The 24,709-nt window shown below is 45.3% G+C and overlaps 1 protein-coding gene across 1 annotated transcript in view; it reads right to left on the bottom strand.

The window, feature by feature from the left end:
• Nucleotides 1–24,709, bottom strand: part of ADA (adenosine deaminase) — a 39,742-nt gene that overhangs the window by 5,961 nt on the left and 9,072 nt on the right. The window contains exons 2-7 of the mRNA XM_090020524.1: nt 19,567–19,628; nt 17,288–17,410; nt 15,998–16,141; nt 14,248–14,363; nt 6,891–7,015; nt 1,019–1,090 (exon numbers count right to left, since the gene is read on the bottom strand). Coding sequence (XP_089876650.1) covers nt 1,019–1,090; nt 6,891–7,015; nt 14,248–14,363; nt 15,998–16,141; nt 17,288–17,410; nt 19,567–19,628 — 642 coding nt within the window. The remainder of the gene's footprint in view (nt 1–1,018; nt 1,091–6,890; nt 7,016–14,247; nt 14,364–15,997; nt 16,142–17,287; nt 17,411–19,566; nt 19,629–24,709) is intronic.

Here is a 24,709-nt window from a genome sequence, read left to right as displayed (position 1 = left end):
CCCATGCATCCACTCCAGACTTGCTCTGCCTGAAGTGGACCAGCTCCAGAGCAACTGGCACCTATGTGCACAGCCCCAAACCTGGCTTGCTCCGTGCCTGCTCCAGATGCCTGCCTATGCTGAGCAACAGCGGCAGCCAGGCCAAAGCTGCTGCTGGGTGCAGGGGGAAAAAGTGACTACCTCCCACTTGCTGCTGCTGGGCCCTTTTTCCTGCAGCCACCCAGAGCCCATGTCTGGGCTGCCCCGTGGCTCCTCTTTACTGCTGTCACCAGCACCACCAATACTGCCTCGGGGCTGTCCAGCAGGGCAATGGTGGCAGTGGAAAGGAGCCACAGGACAGCCCAGGCATGGGCTCCTCTGGGTGGCCTCAGCAAGAAGGGCCCAGCAGTGGCAAGGGGGAGGTGGCTGCTTTTCCCCTGGGCCCAGCAGCAGCTTCTGCCTGGCTACCACTGCTGGTGCCACTGGGTGGGAGGTCCAGAGCAGGTGCAAGGCAAGACAGGGTCAGGACCATGTCTGTAGGTCCTGGCTGGTCCAAAGCTGGTTTGCACTGGCTGGGGCAAGTCTGGAGTGGGTGTGGGCAGGGCTGTGCATGCTGGTTCCCACCAGTCTCCATGGGACCTGGGCTAAGAAATCATTGCCACTTGGGCTGCCTGGAACTGGAGTGCAGCCACAGAGCTGCCCCAGCCTCCCTGCATGCCCAGGGGTGGCAGAACATGCCACGGGCCAGGTGGCATCTGGGCCAAGCAGGACTAAGGGACCTGCCACAAGCTGTTCAAAGTCCCACCGTATGCTGAATCAGGCCTGCAGGCCATATTATGCCCAGTGTAAGGGCTAGGTCTCTGGCTCTCTCCTTCAGTGATTCACTGACTTTATTCCCTTAGAGCAACAGGAAAACTTGGCAACCTCCCAGGAGCTACTGAATGATGCAGCAGGAATCTGCTCTCTTTATTCCCTGCATTATCATATATATTATGGAGATGGAGGGCAGTGCTGTTACTGCTGTGCTGCAGTCTCTTACCTCCTTGATGACAGACGGAGGCCCAACTTCACCAGCATGAACAGTTCGATGAATGCCACATCTTTCAGCTTCCTGGAGGGAAAAAAACAGCAGGGAGTGAAAATACTTCTGTAAGTTTTGAGAGGCATGAAGAAAGGATAACCCAGCTTCTTGGGACAACAGTCCCTTCCCAGACAAATTACTTCCAACAGGCCTTTTGTCTGAGAGCTTCAAAACAGTGAACCTACTAGATCGGCTCATTCCACTGGAGCAACACGTGGAAAAGAAGGAGGGAAAAAACTGTTGATGTGCATGCACACAGACAGGACACATGCACACAGCACACGGGCTGGGGGCACCAAAGTGCTAGGGAAGTCCAGACAACACTAATGAATGAAAGCAGCTTTCACAGATTCATAGACACTAGGGTACGAAGGGACCTCAACAGGTCATTGGGTCTGACCCTCCAGCTAGATGCCTATCCAGCCTTCTCTTAAAGAAGGGGAAATTCTGGCCACCCTTACCATGAAGAAGCTCTTCCTGATGTTCAGCCTAAATCTGCTCTGTCAGTTTGTGACCACTGTTCCGTCTTACCCCACGAGGCACCCTGCTGAACAGAGCATCTCCGATCCCTTGCTGCGTCCCCCTAATGAATTTGTAGGTGGACACAAGATCTCCTCTCAGCCTTCTCTTGTGGAGGCTGAAGAGGTTCAGGTCTCTCAGTCTCTCCTCATAGGCCTCGTTCTGTAAGCCTCTAACCATACGAGTGCTCCTCCTCTGGACCCTCTCGAGTCTATCAACATCTTTCTTGAAGTAGGGCTCCCAAAACTGGACGCAGTACTCCAACTGCAGTCTGACCAGTGCTGCATAGAGGGGAAGTATCACTTCCTTGGATCTACTTGTCATGCATCTGCTGATGCATAATCAAGTGCAGTTAGCTTTGCTGATGATTTTGTCACACTGACAACTCATGTTCATCTTGGAGATCACTATGACTCCGAGATCCCTTTCCACTTCTGCACTACTGAGGGTCACTTCCCAGTCAGTAGGTGTGCTGGATATTTTTACGCCCTAGGTGCATCACTCCACACTTGTCCTTGTTGTACTGCATCCTATTGTATACTGCCCACATTTCTAACCTGTCCAGGTCTGCTGTCCTGTCTACTACCACTCTCTGGGTGCGACCCCCCAAGCCAATTTGCCACCCACCGGATCGTGTAAACATCTATGTCACAGCCTCTTAATTTATTTATGAGAATAGGATGAGATACCATATCAAAGGCTTTGCTAAAGTCCAAGAAAACAACACCCACCTCTACTCCTGAGTCTAAGAATTTTGTGACCCTGTCATAAAACGAAACCAGATCGGTCAGACATGATCTACCTGTTACAAATCCATGCTGGTTTCCCCGATGCATTATTTTTTCCACTGGACTCCCACAGATCCTTCATAATGTTTTCAAAGACCTTTCCAAGGATGGAGGTGAGACTAACTGGCCTATGCTTACTCAGATCCTCTTTTCTCCCCTTCTTGAAAATAGGGACCACATTGGCCCTTTTCCACTCCTCTGGGACCTGACCCGAGCACCACAAGCACTCAAGCAGCCGTGCCAGTGGTTCTGCTATGACACTGGCCAATTCCTCCAGTCCCCTCAGATGCAGCTCATCTGGGTCTGCTGACTTGAACACATCCAGTCTATCCAAGTGACTCTGCACCAAGTCGGCGTCGACAGTTGGTGGGCTGGCGTCCATCTGATGCCCATCTAAGAACCCATTAGGAGACTTACCTTGAGCCTTGTTCGGGAACACTGAAGCAAAAAACTCATTGAATAGCTCAGCCTTGTCCCCCCTGTCTGTCACTAATTGCTCCTCCTTGTTCAGCATGGGTCCTACGCAGCCCTGTGCCTCCCTTTTACTCCCTACATACCTAAAAGAGACTTTTTGTTGTCTTTAATTTGTGTTGCCAGCCTCAGCTCTGTAGTTGCTCCCGCTTTCCTGCAAGTGTGGGCCAAGTGGGTATACTCCTCCTTGGTAGCTTCCCCCTGCTTCCACTGCCTATTTGCCTTCTTTTTTGCCCACAGGCTCCCCTGGATTTCCCTGTTTAGCCAAGGAAGTTTTTTGGCTCCTTTCCCCCTTTTCCCTTGTACTGGGATAGTCTCCCTCTGTGCCCGAAGGATCACTTCCTTTAGGAACAACCACCCTTCCTGGACTCCCATCTCGCCGATACGCTTATCCTGCTAACTCCTAAGCACACTGAAGTTAGCCTTTCTAAAGTCAAGCACTTCCACCCTACTAATTATCTTACCCACCCTACACTGTATGGTGAATTTGATTTGTTGGTGGTCACTGTCCCCAAGGTGACCACGAATCTGCAGCTCCCCTACCAGGTCCTCCCCCGTAGCCAACACCAAGTCCAGTAAGGCATTCCCTCTAGTGGGAGTAAGGCATTCATCTGGCAGGGCTCGTTTCTCAGGTGAAACGTGTTAAGGAGATTTGAGTCCAATGCCTAAAGTAAACTGTGCCTCTTGGTGGCAGTTAACCTCAGCAGAGAGGGACAGGGCTGACTGAACTAAACTGCTTTACCCTTAAGGGCAGCACTGAGACCTGCTGGCTGAGGTTGGGGCAGGAGGAAGCTCTCATTGTAGTGGCTGCAGTTTTGACACCGGTGCTGATTCGCATGTTCCCAGAGCTTCAATGACAGGATCTAGGTTCAGCAACATGAGAAAGTGGGAAGCAGAGCACCAGGTGGGTGCTACAGGGATTTTAACAGTGGGCACACACACGTTCCTTCAGGTGACTGCTGTGACCTTCTTTTTAACCTCTGAGTTGTTCAAGTCCTTGTCGAGTTTTTCAAATTTTGCAGCTGCTGCACTCACTGCTCAACACCCAGGAAAGGCAGCACTCTGCTTTGGATGCTAACAGGAAAAGCCATCCTATTTGAAGCGAAGTCTAAGCTCCCTGCCTGCAGCAATAACTTCTTTGAAACACATGTTTACTGACTGCTCTACATGAGTTAGAAACTCAGACTGCTACCCAAGGGCTGAGTTTACCAGACTCGCACTATTCACACTAGTTTTCCAGTGTTAATTTTTCAGAAATTGCTAATTTGAAGGTTCTGGGAAAGACCCGTGTTGACTTCAGGAGGTTTACGATCAGGCTCTGGACTCTCAGGGGACAGCCCTTCTCCTGAGAGCTGCAGTCAAGTGAGAGTTTTGCCAGTGCCCTCCAAGAAGCAGGACAGGGAAATCAGCAAGAAAGGCCATAAGGTTACAGCTGTGAGCAACACCATCAAGAGACGAGACAACAGCTGGACACCACAATGCCTTGCTCAGGTACAACTCCTGTTAAAGTCCACGGGAGCTCTGATGCAGCTCGCCTGAAAACAAGCGAGTTGTACCTGAAATGGCATTACACTTCAAAAGGTTTCAAGATATAGGCTGCATCTGGAGGCAACACAGCCCAGAGTGAACCTCATGGCCAGCTCAGTTCCACCCTGGTCACCAAAAGAGGTCTGAGCTCAGTGTCGAGAGGATTTTCCTGACAGAATAACCACATTAATCCTCTCGAGCCGCAGCGAACTGGGGATTATTGCACAGAGCAGTGTCTGAGGCGGCTGCCTTGCTCCCTCCCGAGATTCCACCTCCAGCCCCAGGGCAGGTTTCACTGCAGCTGCTAGACTGACATGGGTTTTCCTCGAGGGGCAAAAAACCATGTGTTTTCTCATTTTTCTTTTTTGTTTATATAACAAAAGCCCTTTGGCCAAGATGCTTTGCCAAGTTCAGAAAACAGAAAGATGGTTCATTCCAGGGTAGATTTGTGTGCATGTACACACTGGAGTGAAGAGCGAGGCCAGGGAAACATTCCTGCTACTTCCCCCTCTCAGCACAGCCCCCCCCAGGGAAATGGCCTAAATATCCCTCAACTTTCCATCTAAGGAAAAGATTGGGTATTACTCTCCCGCTGGTTCTATGCTTTACATCTAAGTTTATCCTGAACTCGCTGGGGAGGTTTACACACGGCCTTCCCGGTTCCTTCCTCACAAGTTACTAAACTGAATCCAAACTTTTGTCACTACCTGCAGTCTTACCATCAGCCATCGACTGCTCCTGGGCACAGTTTCAACGGGAAGACATCTGCCACCTGGGAACTCCAGTCCAAGGGGAACCATCTGCTCCCCTCATCATAAGCCTCTTTCATTTCATAAGACATATTATCCTTCACACTATTACTGTGAGCAGCTCCAGCGTGAGGACAGTATTTAAAAGAAGCATTCCATGGCCATGCTGGCTGAGAAAGCCTGATAAACTGGAAAATGATTTGTTCTGGTGTTTATAGAGTCCAAGTGAGTCACTGGCTTAGAGACCAGAACAATTCATACCCTTAGGAGTGAGAAATCTAGACTTCAATACCCCCTCAACTGGAGTAGGCCAGTTAGCTAACAGAAGAGGAGGGAAAACAACTGTTTATCCACCTTTAAACTACCTGGATGCCAGCTTGTGACCAGCTAACTGATTCCTCTTGTATAAGAAAAGTACGATAGTTGAAGAAGTTTCATAAGAAAAGTTCGATAGTTGAAGAAGTTTCATAAGAAAAGTTCGATAGTTGAAGAAGTTTCATTAGTTATTCAATTTATACTCATTTATTACAAAAAACTTCAGTAAAACATTGCCCTTAAGCATTTCACTGAAAGGTGATGGCAAGAAGGGAAAAGAATAAATGTAAAACAAATTAAAAACATGGCACTGGGCCTTTATACACCATAGAAACACCTAATATGAGCACAGATGTTCAAGGCCACACAACACAAAAGTCTATTTCTTCCATACCCACCTCTCAACCTTCAGCTTTTCCTTTGCATTTTGCTTTAGCTGACCACCCAACACCAAGTGCTGGTTTCAACCTGCTGATATTTCAGACTAAGAACCTGTCACAGGCCAAAGCAACCTTATCTCTGCCAAACATTTCTATTTCCACAAATAAAATCAACCTCTTGACAAATGCCTCAGATTGCTCCATGTGGGAAGCATGGGAGCTGTTGTAGCTCAAAGGTATTGTACAATACTGTCTAGATTAGGAAGGAGAAAACACTACAAGAAATGAGTCTCTGCCACTGTCACTGTAGGTTACTGAAACCGAAAGAACTTTTGTTGTCTGATCTGCTCAGCTGTTCCATTTTATGGCAAAGAGACAAGTGAGTTTCATTTTTGGAACTAGTTTTTTTATCACTTTTCCAATCATGCAAAGGAACATGAGAAGACAGCCCCTTATTCTCTTACCACTAAGTACAACCACCTGCCCTTCTGCCAGTTACTGCAGATGCCCATTTTCAGTGGCAATGGAAGCAGGGGAATCATGGCAAGAGAAACAGTGGCTGCAGAAAGGGACACACTGCCCTGGGCAAATCCCTGTGGGAGAAGGATGTGTGATCTGCCCAGCCCTGGCTGCTGCTGCTACTGCTACAGCACTGGCGCAGCATTCCTGAACCTGCTGTTGTTGCTGCTGTTGGCAGACTTCCTAGGGGAGATGCCATTTTGGTGCCCAGGGCTCAGGCCCTACTTATCCACTCCAAGTTACACTGCTGTATGCACCAGTCCTGTACTGAAAAACTGGGGTTGCAAACACTGCTGAGGCACATTAAAAAACAAAGAAAACTATTTCTATTTACATTGCTTCCAGATATCACTGCATTAGTAACTTAAATTCAAAGTAAGACTTTGCAATTCAAATAAAAGATGTTTTAGTTTTAAAGTATATGTTTTTTAAGTCAGGCGAGACATTTTTTGGGCCTGAGCTACCTAGCAGGTTCCTTTCATAATGTGCTGTTTCTTCGCCAATTAAGAGAAAGTTGATGCAAGTTCTTTATCATTAACCTCAGGAAGTTTCTTAAACAAACCTCATAAGCCTTCCTATGACCTTGGTCGGTTTCAGCCTTCAGCAGCTCATCACCAGCCAAGTCTATGGCCACAACTGAATTATTGTGGTATTTCTTGCACAGCTCCACCACTTCTGAGGACCAATCTGAAAAAAAAAACCCAGCAGCAGGATTCAGGAAGAATATTCTACAGAGACAATACTCCATACTCTAGACAAACCTATTGGTTGCTCAAATGACCAAACACAAAGTGAATTTCCAAATCAGGATTTTTTCTGGGCTCCATAAAATGCAACAAAATATTAGAAGCAGATTTGCAATCCAGACCAAAAAGAAACAGGCTCATCAGCAAGTGACTACACTGGCTGTTAAGGTATCTAGGCATGAGATGTTTTAAATCTAACTACCAGGCTTTAAAAGGGGGAGCCCTCCTACATTAAAGCCCTCGATGGGGGAGTAGAAGACAGACTCACTTCAGGAGTTGGCCACAGTAGGTTGCATTGTAGGAAACTGCACTCCAGAACATATGTGCCCAACTCCATAGTATGGAAATAACTCCCAGCATCACACCTGAGCTTTCAAATAGTTACAGGCCAGGCAAGAGAGGCTGAAGTGGGCTGGGATGACATCCAGAGGCAAAGAAAAAAGAAAGTTATGTGCATTTGCTGTGTCCCCAAACATCTTACTGTCAATGGCCATTAATAACCTGAATGCTTAGCTGCGGTATCATGCTTTTCACTCGCACAGCTATAAGCACTTAAAGGAGGATAACTGATCTTGCTCCTTTGCACCTATGAGATGACTGAGCACAGACCAAGTGAATTGATTTACCAGAAACAGAATTCAGGACTCCCAACTCTTGATCCAGGATCTATACATTTTTACAAAAAGGTTTCATAGATTCACAGATGTAGGGTCAGAAGGGACCTCAACAGATCATCGAGTCCGACCCCCTGCCTAGGCAGGAAAGAGTGCTGGGGTGAGATGACCCCAGCCAGATGCCTAGCCAGCCTTCTCTTGAAGGTGCCCAAGGTAGGGGAGAGCACCACCTCCCTTGGCACCTCCATTCCAAACTCTGGCCACCCTTACCATGAAGAAGTCTTCCTGATATTTAGCCTAAACCTGCTCTCTGTCAGTTTGTGACCATTGTTCCTTGTTACCCAAGAAGTGCCGGGGTAATTACTCGGATCCTCCTTTCTCCCCTTCTTGAAAATAGGGAACCACATTTGCTCTTTTCCACTCCTCTGGGACCTGACCCAAGCATCACGAGTGCTCAAACAGCCTTGCCAGCAGTCCTGCTATGACGCCAGCCAATTCCTTCAGTACCCTCAGATGCAGCTCATCCGGGCCTGCTGACTTGAACACATCCAGTCCATCCAAGTGACTCTGCACCAGGTCAGCATCGACCGTTTGGTGGGCTGGTGTCCCTCTGCTGCCCATCTAAGAACCCATTAGGAGACTTATCTTGAGCCCTGTTTGGGAACACTGAGGCGAAAAACTCATTGAATAGCTCAGCCTTGTCCCCCCTGTCTGTCACTAATTGCTCCTCCTTGTTCAGTACAGGTCCTATGCTGCCCTGTGCCTCCCTTTCACTCTCTACAGACCTAAAAAAGACTTTTTGTTGTCTTTAGTTTGTGTTGCCAGCCTCAGCTCGGTAGTTGCTTTGGCCTTTCTAACTGCCTCCTTGCAAGTGTGGGCCAAGTAGGTATACTTTTTGGTATACTTTGTTTGTAGTAAGACACAAACAAGCTCTCTTCCCATTTCCTGGGTGCAATTCATGACCTCTTGTAAAGACAATCTGAACTGAACAAGCTAACACGCGATCTGCTAAGGGCACTGAACTGGTAGCAACACAAGCTTTTTGTTATGTTCTACTAGACTCAACTCTACATAAAGGCATATTACACACACACACACACACACACACACATATACACACACACATATACATACACATAATTAATTAATTTAACTGGGCACCAGGCAAACACTGCTAAGAGCAGTAGTGGGAACCATGCCTACATTAGTGAACACAACCCTTTTCCTATTAAGGGGAAAGGGAAAGAAAAATCAGCATTAAGGGTGAGGAGTCTGTCCCCAAAGCATTGTCATCTACAGGACTGAAGACACCAAATGAGATCCCTCCCCACCATTTTGTAAGTGTCCCTCCTGGTCCAGAGACATGGAAGACCCATGTTACAAGGACTGTGTAACCACTCAGAACCATATGGCAAAAACTTAATCCCCACAGATGGCTTGCTGGGATGAGGAGGAACCTTCCAGCTACTGTGATTTTGCTCTAAGATGCAGAAGAAAATCCCTCCATCTCTTAGAATCTTTTATGAAATAATGAAGGAGAAAAGTTTAGGAGTAAGGAATTCAAGATCCCTCTGAAAGCTCCTGCTTGCTGCAGCTTAGACTGGCATGATTTTCTTTATAAAAGGAGGAGGGGAATTCATGAAGAAAACTGGAAAATTAGGCTGATGGGAAGGAGTAGCGGTAGTTGTGGGGTTTCATCTCCTGTGAAAAGCATGAGAGGGTGAACCCACAAAGGCAACTCACAAACCCTCCAAGACTGAATTCAAACAGGGTGGAAATGCTGGGGCTCACAGCAGGCAGAGGGCTGAGTTTATGGGATGACTGTTGGGACCATCTTCCCTGGAAAGAGGTAAGCTGTAGCAGTCACCCTTCACTGGCTGGGGAGTATGATGCTCCACGCAGCTCTATGTAGCATCTCATCCAGTCTTTCTGAAAGTCCTTTGGTATTAAGCCAGAGGAGTAAACCCATTTTCAAAGGGTGCAATGTGGAAAGTGTATTTGCACTGGGCCTTTAAAAACAAGCCATGGGATTGGAACAAATACTCTTCTGTAGCTGTCCCTACCTTGTGGGCTGATCTCAGTCACACGAGGGAAGAATAAATTTTGCATTTGGCCAACTATTCATAACTCAGGCCTGCTGCTGCTTCCATACGTATCTCTTAAATGTTACCTTAAGGATGATAATGTTTCTATGATATGAAAAAGGAGGTACAGAAGCAGCCATTCACTTCAGCAATGTTGGTGCTAGCTAACCCAGATCTGCTCCCATTCTGGGTATTTTTGGACCAGGAAAAACTACCAATTCCTTGAAATACCGCTACTTCCTGCATGAGGCAGAAGAGCGGGAAAAAGGGAGTTCTGGAGGAACAAGGAAGCTCCTTGAAAATAAGGCTGATCCAGCCTGAAGGCTACTGCAGGAGCCAAAGCAGGCCTCAGCCCAACCTCCCATCAGTCAACCTGGAAGGTTGATACCAGGTTGAATTGGTCCCACGAGCTGTCAGCAGGTAGTACTGGATCTTTAGCATCCTCAATAAATCAGTCAGTCAGAGAGTTGGAAATCTGTCTCACAAAAGTTCAGATCAAGTAAGCATTAGTGCCAGCCAGACAGTGACACTGGTGTCCTGAAGGACACTTCTCTTCACAGGGATGTGCTTTGTATGGAACTGAAAGCAGAATGGGCTTTTCAATAACAGGAATCAAGAGGAAACAGAGAGAACAAGGGAGCCCTTACCCTGACAGCTAGCTATACTTCCAACTGGAAAGGCACAGTCTCACCCCTGTCCAGGTTGAGGAAGGAAAGTAGAGAGGAGTTTCTACCCTTAAAGCAAATATTTATGTCAGAAATATTTATGTTGAGCCTTAGCAAAACCAAAATCAACACAACAAAGGAGCTTTGATCTGCCAGCATACCCACAAGCCAATCTCACTGGCCCCATCTACAGTGCTGGCTCAAAGGAGGCTGGCGGTGTTCCATCGCGGGCGTTGTTCCTAGCAGAGATGGGACAGTGCAGGTAGAGAAAACCCAGGAGACTTGATGCAGTACAGGTTATCATGTACTGAACATCAGACACCCAGAGGAACAGGCTGCGTGTGTATGTGTGTCGGGGGGGGGGGTAAACAAATTCACATTTACAAAATAAACCGGATTCTCCCCTTACAGTTCTGTTACTAGCCCTGAAGTTGCAGCACAGATGTGCAACTCACTGCTTCAAGACTGCCTTAAAGGAAAAAAGAGCAGTGGTCTTTGCGGGGGGTTTCCCTTCATCATCCTCAACAATTGGGTGGGGAGCTAAGTTTCTTTTTCTGGCATATATTGCACAGCACCTTTTTCTTTCAGACCTGCAAAGAAACAGAAGAGCTGTCTGCAGCTCAAAGTGCCAAAGGGCCAGGGAGTGGGTGAAGATCCAAAAGAAAACTGAAAGGGTGAGAGAATTCAGTTATTTGTGTTGTTCTTCAGTCTACTCAGTATTTGTCAGAGGAGGAAAGCCTTGGGAACTAGCAAATGACTGCATTTGGTTTAACGTTTAGTGATGACAGGCTGAATCTCCCAGACATCAAGTGCTACTGGTCTGGTGTTGAGCAACCACACAACTCATCTGAATGAACTGGAATTTCAGAATGCCAAGTGCTTTGTGAGGGATGAGGTATAGTCAGCCCATGTACACCAAGTATAATGCTTGTAAAGTGCTCTAAACATGCAGCATCTGAATTCTCTTTTTCCAATTTTCACAGAAGTTAGAGATGGCCAAGACCCACTAGTTCAGAGCTATCTCTGACCATGACAAAGTATGGTCACCATGAGAGGGCATAACCAATATAGGACCTTAGCAAAAAGGGCCAAGAAAGAGATTTAGGATGTACAGTTAACAATTAATATGCACCTGTTATGCCTGTTTGATGTAAAAACATGCAAACCTATAAACAAGTGATACCTGAACTACAGCTTGCGTGCCCACAGTTTAGCCTTGTTGGTTAATTACTTTTTATACATTTGTAATCTGAAGTAATCATTTCAAGTTTAATAGACTCTAGTTCTCAGTCTGGTATTTCTTCCTCCCTCTCAATAAGTTGCAAATTTAGAAGTAACTTCTCATTATCTTTTTAAACAGATACAATTTAGTGTAGATTTTAGAAAGCTTATTGCAGTTTTCTAAACCATGCCACTTAAAAATTCTCCCTTATGTCAAAGTCTAATTTAAGGAAAATGTCTTGTAATTAACTGAATCTACACATCAGGATATTTGAGCCACATGTTCAGAACTGTATATACATAAAAATTCACATTCACTTGTGCCTCTGATTTGCTAGTGCAATTACCAGACCTGTACAAGTGCAACAAGTGGGCACACAAATCATCAGTTAGATGTAGAAGTGATCATTTATGTAAGCATTTACTGCTTCTGTGCACACAGTAACCACATGCACAATTATTACAGATATGTAAATGCATGCACATCTTTACATGTTTAGTCACATGAATACAGATCTGAAAATTTGACCACTGGATCTTTCCATTTGCCTCTGGTATATTTCTGGGTATAGGTTTGCTTTCCATATCTTTAAGTAGTGACCCAGAAGGTAGTATTTACTTAAGTTTGCTCATCTAAATATCCAGAGGCTGTTGCTTACCAACGTCCTCTCCTAGTGCAACTTATATAAAAAGGCCACAGTTCAAGACAATAGCAAACTTGGTTGCCTCAGTACATTACACCCATTTCAGACCACAGCACCAACTACTAGTAACACTCAAAAGCCATTGAGTTAACAAATGTAGCTCAGAGTATTTTACTTGTCTCCTGGATCTGGGCCTGCACAGAGTCGGAAATGTCTGTTTGTTTAGTTAGTCTCATTATAACCAGACAATAGGGAGCACCATCATTATGGAATTGTGTTGCTCCTCGATGGAACATTTCCTGCTTGTGTTCTGTTCTTCAGGTCTAAGTAAACTGTTTTCATTATATTAGTTTACGTAGTGCTTTGGGACTCTAAGGAGGAAGCCCCTGATACACATTTCCCCTAAAGGATTTAATAAATCTGTTTATCTTCAAATTAAGTTCCTCCAGTCCTTTCATGTGAGCTCCAATTCCTCCATGTCTCTCATGTAAACTGATTATGCGAGGCTCAAGGATTTTTAAATATCAGACCTAGAAGATAGGCCATATCATAGAGCATTTTATTTCAAGATGTCATTAATATTCCCCTTCCTATCCTGAATCTCAGCTACAAAAAAGAATTTCTCATACAGGCTGCATCTCATGACCTCCAGCTGGAACTGTCCTGTTTTACTCCAGCGAGACTTTGTTGCTCTTGTTACAGGTACCGTAGGAACCCTAAATGAGTAAGTAACACCCCTATGTTTAATGGCTTTGATTTTTGCATCTACCAGTTCCTCCTTGCCAAGCCAGCCCAATATTTCTACCTTTTCTGCTTCCTCTTTTACTCTAGAGGGTACTAAACCCAATGGAGCAAATCTGTGGACACTGGGCATGTCTACATGAGACACTATTGTGTAGTCGTACTTGTATTAGCAAGTACTAAATAAATGTGCAGTAACTGATGTGCAGTAGTGCCAGTGAACATCTTTTAGGTGACGCTACTGCACAGTAGCCTAATAATACTGTGCAGTATCGTATTTGCACTATCTGTGCTGTGATGCGTTACTGTGCAAAATTTTTCAGCTACTGCACAGTCAGAATCTCATGTAGATGTGCCTACTGCACAACCAGGCTTAAAGGTCTTTGTGGAACATTTCTCAGAGTCCAGACTGCATAAGCCGCAACCTGTCCTCCACTGACACCGCCTCTTGCCCAACTGCCCCTCTTGGCAACATCCTGGCAAAAAGGTGCAGTTATTATGCTTATCCCTATGACCAAATTGTGATTCAAATCTCTCCTAGCGGAAGTGAACAAAAATGAATAAATAGCAGTCTTAAGGTTGAAGACCTGCAGCAGACTGCCAGAGATGCAACAAAACAGTTTTTGATGCTTAAAGATATTGTTGCTCTCCAACTGAGAGGGCAAGTGCTTTGGCTTATCTAGACTGGCTTTGCCTGACCCGAGTACTTCAGCTTAGCTGGGTCCTTCCACTCCTGAGCCTAAGTGCTATGTGAAAGCAGCAAGCTCAGCCACTAGGGTAAAGGGGAACTGCATGTCACTCTTGAGCAAGACCCTCCAGCTAACACAGGGGTGTTGGCAGGTTCTGCTGGGAGCAGTGTACAGTTTGCCTTGAATCACTCTGCTCCAGAGTTTTTGTAGCTAGACACCAACAGGGGAGGAAAGGGTTGTGGGGGGGAATGATGGTCTCAGATTTGCTTCTCTGAGAATAAAGAGAGCTGGAAATCCCTGACTGAGTATGAAGAGTCTTCCATCTTGGCCTGCCTCCTCCAGGCCCAAATGGAAACTGTTACTGCCTTCCCATGAGAACAAGCCAGCACCAAGCCCAGAACCAAACTGACTCTTCTCTAGCATTTCCCACAAAGGCCCAGATTCAAGGCATTTCACACACACCCAGAGGGTCAAGGAAGAGGGAGCAGAGCAGCAGGTGAGCTGTAATACATTACTTGGCATATGGCGCATGCAGCATAGAATAGACCTGGCTTTGATGTGGAAATCCCTTTCTCCATCCTGCAATCCCTGATTAACGAGGTGAACCACTTCATCTGGAGTGAGGTCGCCCCTGCAGGAATAAAACTCACAAGTCAGCCAGCAAGCCAGGGGATTTAGCACCCCCAACAACCCCCAAAGAAGAGACACTATGGACATGCTTGTACAGCATCATGAAGATACCCACCCTACCCCCACAACAGGAAGCAGCCTAGCTACCATAGCCTGGGTACAGCTCTGCACTAGGACTGTTGTACTGCTGCTGGTTCCAGAGGTAGCATATAGCAGGCACATCTACACGAGCTGTTTACTGTAGAGCTGCCTAATTAGTTCTGCAATATAAAGTCTTAAGCGTCTACACGTGCAGCCCTATTAGGCTGCAGGAAATGTAGATTAGTATCTTATGGAGGTTTTCTTTAGTGCACGGCAACACACGTGTAGACACTGATGTGGCTGGCTGGAGCATGAGGGTGTTTCAGTGCAGGGGATGCCTGCCAGCTAGCCCCGCACTGGAGCATCCCTCCTACCCTAGCCAGCCCCCCTGCAATATGATGACCCGGGTCAAAGCTTCCCTGGGCTGGCAGGTTGGCCTTCATAGCCCCCTGGCAGCCAGGGCTGATCTAACCCCACTCAATGTGCTGCAGTCTCAGGCTCCCATGTAAAATGTGGTGCCTGGGAGCAATAAACACTGGTGCAATATGCACCAGAGCTTATTATGTCACATTAATTTCACATGTAGGCGCACCTGCAGACTAGCTCCCTAACTCAGGCTGAACCTGGGACTTGTGCCCTGCTCTCCCATTCACTGTTATGCACAAGGAGCAGTTTCAGCCAAAAATCTCACAGCTGCTTCACAGAGGCAGGATCAAGTGCCTTAAGGCAAGATGTCCTTAGAAAACAATTACTTCCACAAACACAAACTGCTAATTTTGCAGGGCAAGAAACTATACAGCTATCACTTAATTTCAGGATAGGGCTAAGGGATGAAATGGCAAAGGTTCACAGGAATTTGGGTTCCATACTATCTGACACCAGGCCTAACTTCTTGCCTGAACTGAAAACCTCCCTACTTCATGCTCCTGGGCAAATTACTGCAAATTACTGAACCAGCCAGCAAATAAATGATGAAGACAGACAGCACCATAAAATCAACTTTATACCCACAGTTTAATTTGCAATGCTTCATAACATGCTAGTCAGCATGTTGTAATATGCTTTGGAAAAAATAAGTCTGGGTCCTAAAAGCCTTATTATGGCACTTTGCTATCAAGTCTTTACGGAAGAGGGAAAATGTGGATATGAGCAGAAAGTATTTATTAACTAGGTATCCATTACTTTTCAGACATGTTCCTGTAACCTGATCTATGCCTTTCAATCCATCCATCTGGATTAGCTCTACATTCAGTTTCAGTTCATAATTTCCCCAATTTGTATGCTCAATTATCATAGCTGTGCCTGCTTATTTATTAGTTAGAAGTCTGTCCAAAAAGTTATGTGCATGTGAAGCTACTGCAATCATCCATGCAATTCAGATATATAAATTCGTATCTTAATTAATACCAGCTTGAAACTTTTGTTCTCCATTTATAAATGATTCTTACTGCCTGCTGAGAACAAGAGTGAGTTCTCCTTTTGGGGGTCAGTGGCTTTTATAGGAGTCCCAGTATATAGTGTTCACATTGCTTCAAGCTTTAGCGATTCACTCACTCTTTTTGGCCCCATGGAATAGGATCCACTTTGCAGTTGGCTAGGAGGTGAGGGCTATACCTGACCTCAACATAGATGATGCCTTCTCTGGCTTTCATCCCTACAAATTCATAAGCTACTCTTCTTACAGCATCACGGTCTCCCCTGCAAGAAAAAACAGTGAGGTTAGTCCAATGTGAATGGATTTAAGGAGTCAGGCAGCAACAAAATGGGCATGTGTGGAGCTTTTGTGCGTCTGAAATGCTTCCTGATGAGGTAGGACTGAGGTTTCAGTTACCAGCACATGGTTTGTGTCAGCATGAGCCTGAACACAGATAAATTATAACACAATTAATATTTATTTATTCATACAAAACAGTTCAGCTTCAGGAGGAAAGACTGACAGGCCCATCTCCGAGTAGCACACATTCACTTGTGATGAGGGACACTGGGGTGCCTACACATGAGCAGCGAGGCTGCTCCACCTTGCTGGAATTCCAGCACATTGGAGCAGACTTGATTAATCAAGTCTGATGAAACTTGGCAATTGCTACACTCCAGCAACCTCCTGCGTCTTGTGTATTAGTATCCCGTGCTTAAAAATGGTGGTAGGGGCACTTGAACTAAACAAGCTTTAGTTCAAGCACCCCTGCCACCATTTTTAAGTGCAAGGACACTAACACATAAGATGCAGTGGTGCTTTAATTAGGGCAGTTCTCAGAGTGCAGCCCTGGAGGACGTGTAAAACTACCTAAGGGTTCCAGTTCCTGATCTGAATCAGGCAGAGCAGCAAAACCCAGACAACAGCAGGGTGATGAAATCATCTATGTCTCAGGTGCACGCTCGGACTGGTTTGGCTTTGCGAGGTTAAATGTCTGCTCCTCCCTCCTCCTGGTTTTTCACAAAAGACTTTGAAAGGCCTCAGACTTCAAACTTCGTTTTTAAAGCCTCAACATGTTTTGCAGGAAGGGGAAGTCATCTGACACTGAGCTTTGAAGGGAATAGAACCAGTGTGCCACTTAGATTCTCTCTGCAGAGTGGGGCAATGGATTATGTCACCTCCAAATCAGGCTTGCAAAACTTTTCCCTTGCCCTCAAGAGATGAACTTCCTTTTTTCTGATAAGCAAGTCAAATATCTTTATGCCCTTCTCTATCATCATTGTATCAAAGAGAAGGAAATGTATTTTATTTTGCACACGCGAGACTAAGCCATTCTCAAGACCAGAAGTGCCCCAACTTGGCAACACCAGCAGGTGCCTCGGAAAAGCAGGGAGAAGTGTGCCGCAGTCAACTGGGAATGAGTTACTTACGCGATTGCAGGCATGTAATGAGCAAACTTGTCTAGAAACTGGGTGAGGGTGAGTGGCTTGTTGTAACTGATGTGCTGCAGCAGGCCACTAACAGTGTTGGCAGGTAGCTGAATTCCTCTTTTCCTAAGAAAAAAAATATGACAGATTTCACTGGCAAGAGATAGGGTTCTGCTTTTATATTTTAAATTAGAGAAATGTCCTGAGGCAATGACCCAGCAGTCTGTTTCTTCAGAGAACAGTTACAACACAAGATGCCTTGCAAATGTGGCACCAAACCTCACCACAAATTCTATTCAAAAGCTCAAGCAGCTATAGATGAAAAAACAAAGCCAAATCTATTCATAAGGAATTCAGCTGAAAGAGCTTTTAAAAAAAGTTTGTCTTTTTTTTTTTTTTTGAAATGTGAATGTATGGCTTTTTATTTGAAGATACTTCGATAATTCCTGGAACTAGAAAGCCAAAAGACTTCCAAAAAGCAATTTCCATGCAGACTCCAAAGCTTCCAGTCATTCAGAGAAATTGCCAAACACTGGAGAACTTATTCTGAACAGAGGCATGGGACCTTCTGAGTTTTACCAGTTCAATAAGCTGACTGCAATAACACAAATTACAGTACATTGTTCTTTTCCTCAATAAACTTGCACACATCATTCTGCGGTGTAGGAAATCTATATTACATCCAAACTACAAAAGCAAGAGACAATTATCACAGCTTAAGTCTATGGCACTCAGCACGAGTCATTCATTCCTGGTATGTACTGGGTTTTTCATGTTGTCCTTTCCATCCCAATGACACACATCTTATCCATTTAAAAAAATAACCTCCAAACGTGCCAGTTCCAGTGTATGAAATGTTATTCTTCAGCAAATCTGTCCTATCTTCATCCAAATCAGCTCTGATAGCTAACCTGTCTATAGTACAATTAATTACAGGGGATTGACTATAACATCATTTGGGACTGTCTGTACATCTATGGATACTGACTCAGATGCAGGACACCACATGGAAGACAATTCAGGCCACATGAAAAGACCAAGCCTGGCAGAATTCAAGCTTGTGCTTCAAAGGAATCCAAGGAATGCAAATTTTATGTAGATGGATGCTCTAAGCCGGGGTGTTATGGGACCCAGACTCCCCTTGTCCCCTGCAACCCACATGCCAGATCCAGCAGCCCAGAACACGCGCCACGTGCAGCGTCTGTTCTGAGACCCTCACTGCATGTGGTGCCTGCCTCGGACCAGCGGGAGCGGGTGCTGCATGTATAACCTAACTCAGGTTTGCTTCCCAAGCAAAGCCCACCAGATCCTTCTTTCTTAAGCCATTAATGAAGCAACATCACTGAACAATCTTCTTGGCAGTGGGTCACAACAGCATGCATTTGCTTTGAGATACAGTTATCTGTGTTAGTATGAAGTCAAGTAGAAGACAAGATAGATTACTTCAGGGCAAGGGCAAACAGACAAACTACACTGGTTGATAAGGGGGAAAGCCCCTGCTGAAGACACAAATCCTTGCATTAAGAGCACAGGAAGTGAGGGAGGCTTGTTCAAGCCCAGTACTTTCTGCAGACTGTACTACTTCAGCAGTCAGCTACAAGGGACAGCCAAAGTTGCTTATTTGCACTTATTAACGTGATAATGCTGAGGCACTGCATGGGTGTATTTAAAAAAAATGCAACCTGGAACTCAGTATTTCAACGATTCATTAAGAAAAATCTGATAGAAAGATCTGGGTGTCCCCAGTATTAATTTTGTTGCCTGTGGCTGTTTGGGCTTCCCAGCCAGACTGTTTGCTCACTACAGTTGTCACCAATTCAGTCCAGTTTCAATACCAAGCTATTAGACAGTGTTTACTTCTGTGCACTTTGTTCTGATTTGCATGTCCAGAAGGACCGTGCTAGTAAAGGCCAAGTTTTTAGGTTGCAGATTTCAATCAGATGCATCTCTGACCACAACATATGGAGAGACTTTGTCTGAGAAGGGGGCTGGGGCGGGATAGAAACAGTTTACACAGAAAGAGCAGGTGGGGCTAGATAGTGATCTATGGCACACTTTAGATTGCAAGTGCTCTTAAAAAAAAGCACCCTTATCTTTGTTGGCTAGATGGAATCATGCTAGTAGAAATCATGTTTAACACAGTGTTAAATCACTGCATATGCAGAGCCAGGTTCTAGGATTTCTCCCCTTCAGATCAGGGGTTTATGCTTTTCGGTCTGATTTAAAAACCCAGGTGCCCAGCTGAATAGTCATCAACAAATCATTAGTTGCAACCAACTCACTTGCCAAAGTACAAGATGGTTTCTGGTTTAATGGCTCCATCCAGGTGGACATGAAGTTCTACCTATAATTTAAAACAAAGAAAAAAGAAAATCAGGAATGAATAGCAGCACATTCCTATCCCAGCCAAAGAAGTCTACAGATTTGAAGGTGGTGGTAATACAGCCAAAAAAGCTATTTGGAAACAGGAAGGAAAAGTAACATCTGCACAATACACAAAAATTCCTATGCCAGCCAAAGAAGTCTACAGATTTGAAGGTGGTGGTAATACAGCCAAAAAAGCTATTTGGAAACAGGGAGGAAAAGTAACATCTGCACAATACACAAAAATAGACACTAAACAAGTTGTGATTAGTTTCTGAAGGTCTGAAAATTACCGAGATTTACTGTTCTTCTTGCAGGGCAAATTTTTAGCATGTTTTTAAAGAGCACGCTCTGTTTCCAGCACTTATCAGTGTTAAACCCCATCCTATTCTCATCCTCCCACCGTTGCAACCTGTCAAGGTCAGCTTGTAGCCTATTGCACCCTTCTAGTGCACCCACATCCCCCCACATCTTAGTGTCATCAGCAAACTTGAACAGGGTGCTTTCTACCCCGTCATCCAAGTCACTGATGAAGATGTTGAACAGTGCAGGCCCGAGGACCGAGCCCTGCGGAACCCCACTGCCCACATCCTTCCATGTCGAGAAGAACCCATCCACTACCACCCTCTGGGTGCGGCCCTCCAACCAGTTGGCGACCCATTTGATCGTGTGGGCATCGACACCACAGTCTCCCAGCTTTTTGATGAGGACAGGGTGAGAGACAGTGTCGAAAGCCTTCCGGAAGTCCAAAAAGACTACATCCACAGCAACCCCTGCGTCTAATGATTTGGTGACCTGATCGTAAAAGGCCACCAGGTTGGTCTGACAAGACCTGCCACTGATAAACCCATGTTGGTTGCCCCTGAGCATGCATTCCCCCGCAGGGCCCTCCTGGATGTGTGCCAGGATAATTTTTTCAAAGAGCTTACCCGGGATTGAGGTCAGACTAACTGGCCTGTAATTTCCCGGGTCCTCTTTTTTTCCCTTTTTGAAGATAGGGACCACATTGGCCCTCTTCCAGTCCTCCGGCACCTCGCCAGAGCACCACGAGTGCTCATAGAGCCGTGCCAGGGGTCCCGCAATGACCTCAGCCAGTTCCTGTAGAACCCTAGGGTGAAGATCGTCCGGACCAGCGGACTTGAACACGTCCAGCCTCTCCAGAAGTACCCTAACTAACTCCTCACTAACCCTTGGCCCAGGCGTGTCTCTCTCGGGGCCCGAGGGGGGCCCAGCAGGGAGGTGGCTGAACTGGTCCCTACTTAGGAAGACAGAGGCAAAGAAATCGTTAAATATGTTAGCTTTGTCATCTGGCGTGATGACTAAGTTGCCCATCGTGTCCTGCAGGGGCCCCACATTACCCGTAATCTTAACATTGCTTGGGAAAACAATCTTATCCAAATTGGTCCCAGACTTTGGCAAAACTAAAAATCTCTTTGCTTCTAACCTGTTTGCTCTTGAACGAATCCTACCTTCTGTCTGCTGAAGGTGTGACTACAGAGCTTCATCTATCAAAAGCTACTTTCTTTATTATTTACTTAAATTACCAAAGCCTCTGCCTCAGCCCACTCCCCACTCTGGTAGGTGCTGTGCAAAACAACAAAAAAATGTTTTCTGTCCCAAAGAGTTCATAACCTTTCATGATAAAGTTCTGTAGCTGTGGCTCATTAAGGAAGAGGCAGCAATACAAATTGCCTTTTATCATCCTTTGCCAAGTACACTCAGGGATAAATAGTTTCCATCAATGCAGAGGACTGCCAAAAAGGAGGGGCAGGGGATGAAGGGTGAGGGAAACCCTTCCAAATAACAACGTATATTTCCAGTTGTTCAGGAAGAAGGTGATAAAAGCAATTGTAAAATCACAGAATTAGGATTGCAAAATAAGCACTTTTTCCATGCAAGTACAATCGTTCGGAGATCAGTAGGCGAGTAGGAGAACAAGTCACTCATAAGGGAAAACTGGAACAAGATTGAAGCCTTTGCTAATTACTAAGAAGGAAGAGTATAAAATATTGTAATTAAATTCAGATCTGTGCCTTTCTTCTCCAAATGTTACACCATTCTTTGACTGTTCACAAAATAACACATACCAGTCCTTGGAGCCAAATATATACACATTCTCCCTACACACACCAGACAGGATATTTCAGATATCTTCTGAAAAATATTTACCAGAACTGCGAAACTGGAAAGCCAAAGGCATTGAAAATAAACTCATTTTTAATTAAGATGTTGCTACATTCAGAGACTAACGAAAGCTGCATTATCATTTTCCTGGTATGCCCTCTGAGGAGGACTGCACATAAATCTCATCAATCTACAGGAGACTGCATCCTTGACTTGTGTTTAAATTACTCAGCCCAAATGAACTGTACTTTTAAAACTAAAATGGATAACAGGCAGCCAGTCTGGCAGGGAGTGAGAACTCTCCCATAGGTCTGGCTACTATTTTCTGATTCTTCAGAAATGTTGAAACACAACACTTCTCCAGTGAAGCAAACAGAGAGAGTGCCATACAAGAAAAGACTAAGAGACCCAGCTACAAAAAGGGATTGGACAAATTTATGGAGAACTGGTTCATGACGGTCTATTGACCACTGCAGCTGGGGATGTGGCCTCAGGCTCAGGACATCCCTCCACCTATAACTGCTGGTAATGTGGATGGTCTGACATGGGATGCATCATTCTACATACATTTTGTTTATCACACACTTCTGCTAAGGCACCAACTACTTGCCAGCACTGGAGAAAGGATACTGGGCTAGATGGACCATTGGTCTGACCCAGGATGGCAGTTCTTATGTTCTTCTGACCCGGACTATAGAGCAGTTCAGAGAAAATGATGATATTAGAGAAAACATATAAAATAATGAATATGACGAAGGCCATTTCAAAAACAGGGCAAAGGGGACAATCAATGAAACTTAAGGGCAACAATTTTAATACTAAGACAGCATTTTTTTAACAGGATATGAAATTAGCCTGCAGATACTGAGGATGGTAAGTCAGTAGGAGATAGAAGATAGTTATGTTGCTGTTGGATAGTTATGTAGATACTGGATACAGCCACAGCTAATTAGCCGTTCTATTCCTGCTGCATTTATTTCTATGTATTTCTGGATTCAGGGTACAGACCAGCCAGTAACCGACAAGGGTTAGAAAGGAATTTCCTCTGCAGACAGGTTACTTCTTATCTGCCTACTTCAGGGTTTCTTGAAGCTTCCTCAGGAAAACCTGCTTTTAATCTATGTCAGACACATAACTATGTTAGGAGTCTATGTTAATCTATGTTAGACTCCTGGCCTGATAAGCTCAGGAAATTCTGTTATTTGGGTAAAAGTGTTTTCTGCAGTCTGCTTAAAGTTCATGCGTTGCCTGATCCCTTTCAGGAGTTCCTAATTCACAAGCCTGAATTGAGGAAAAATCCCCCTCCTGCACACAAGCTCTGCCTTTTCAGGTCCTTGTGACAAGCAGAATTCAGATTAGGTAGAATCTGACAGGGCTGCACTGTGAACACTTCTGCAATGGCCTTGAACTTATGATCTCTAGGCTGCCAACCAGGCACCTTAGTACCTGCACCACCTCATGCACAAGCACAATCAGAGGCCAACACTGACACTGGAACATGGCTATTGACACTGCTCACTGTCACAGGTCTGGGCTATTTGCATACAGCACTTGCAGAAAGACAAAAGCCTGAGATTTCTGAGCCAGCAAAAACAGCAGCAAAAGGGGGATGATGAAGTACTGGTTGCTCTGAGCTGCTGAACTAAAAGATAGCTCCATCCCAAACCAATTGTAGCTTTTAGCTACACTCATCAAAGCTAGGTGTGATGGATGCATCTAGCTAAGAGCAGAGCATTATGCTTCATAGTTCTGTATACACATTATAACAGGTAAGGGAACTGCTCATACCTAGCACTGGTTTTCAGACTACATCAAATGCTTTTCTCTCTGCAAATCCCTGAACAGGCCTGGATGTAGCTGAAACAGCCCCTCTTCCCTGCAACCACGGACCTCCAATGGCAGCTTGGCTTCACTGGAGCAAAGAAAATGCTAGTCAGAATGGAGGAGACGCCTCATTAGTAGAGCCAGAACTTTCACAGAAGCCTGAGCAAAGTTACAGGAATCACCACTGGGCGAAATAAAGAAACCGCTAACATGGAAAACTTCAGATCTTCTTGCAAACCCCATCTCTTTATCGAAGCATGGGTTAGGTAATGGCTTGAAAGCTCTGACACTCATCCTTGTTTTACTTCATCTAGGAAAACCCAGCTCAACCTTTGCCACCAGGTTCAGGGCAGGCATCATCACTGACTTTTCATTTTTGGAAAACAGATTGGGAAGGGAGTCATAATATCAGAACCTACGAAGCCAGTGTCAAAATCAGATCATTCACAGGCATAAATTCTGCCCAGGAGTTATGTGATTCTGATAATTAGGGCTATGCAACCAGAGCAATACAGAATGAGATGTTGGGAGGCAAGGTGGAAAGCACAGAAGACGGCAACAAGAGCACACAGATGGCAGCAAGACAAGAAAAGGGTCATATCAAGCAGCATTCTTTAGCAATATGTTGCCACTGAGTCACAGCAGTGACTCCAGATGAACCCAAAACCTCATGTTAGAGTAGTAGTTTGAGAGCAGTCTAACTGCAGAGCACAGAGCAAAGCACAGGCTTCCTCCTGCCACAGCTAGAGTGCAACCTGTATCCAAGATACCTCTGGTATGGCTATGCCACACTACACTATGACTGCAGAGAAGACAAGCCCTTAATTGCTCCTATTTCCTTATAAACAGCTGGCATCCAAAACAAAGATAATTTCAGTTGGAGGCAGAGCATTTTAAGCCCCCTGAGCCACAGTGGTGAGCAACTTGCACGAAAAATGACTAATTGTGAGCAGACCCCCAAAGTTGCAAGTAACCCAAAAAAGATCCTGGCCTCTCTAAGGTGGAGAGCTCGATTAGCATGGGGTATGCAGGGAACATGACATTCCTGTAGATAAATGAATCTTCCAGATAACTAAGGTTAAAGAGCTTTCACTGAACTGCATATCCACAAGA

This window comes from Crocodylus siamensis, chromosome 10 (genome assembly GCF_052110815.1).
Source record: "Crocodylus siamensis isolate JL-2025a chromosome 10, ASM5211081v1, whole genome shotgun sequence".
NCBI classification, from domain to species: domain Eukaryota; kingdom Metazoa; phylum Chordata; order Crocodylia; family Crocodylidae; genus Crocodylus; species Crocodylus siamensis.
The sequence above is the reverse complement of the archived record's forward strand: the minus strand, read 5'-3'. Positions and strand labels throughout refer to the sequence as shown.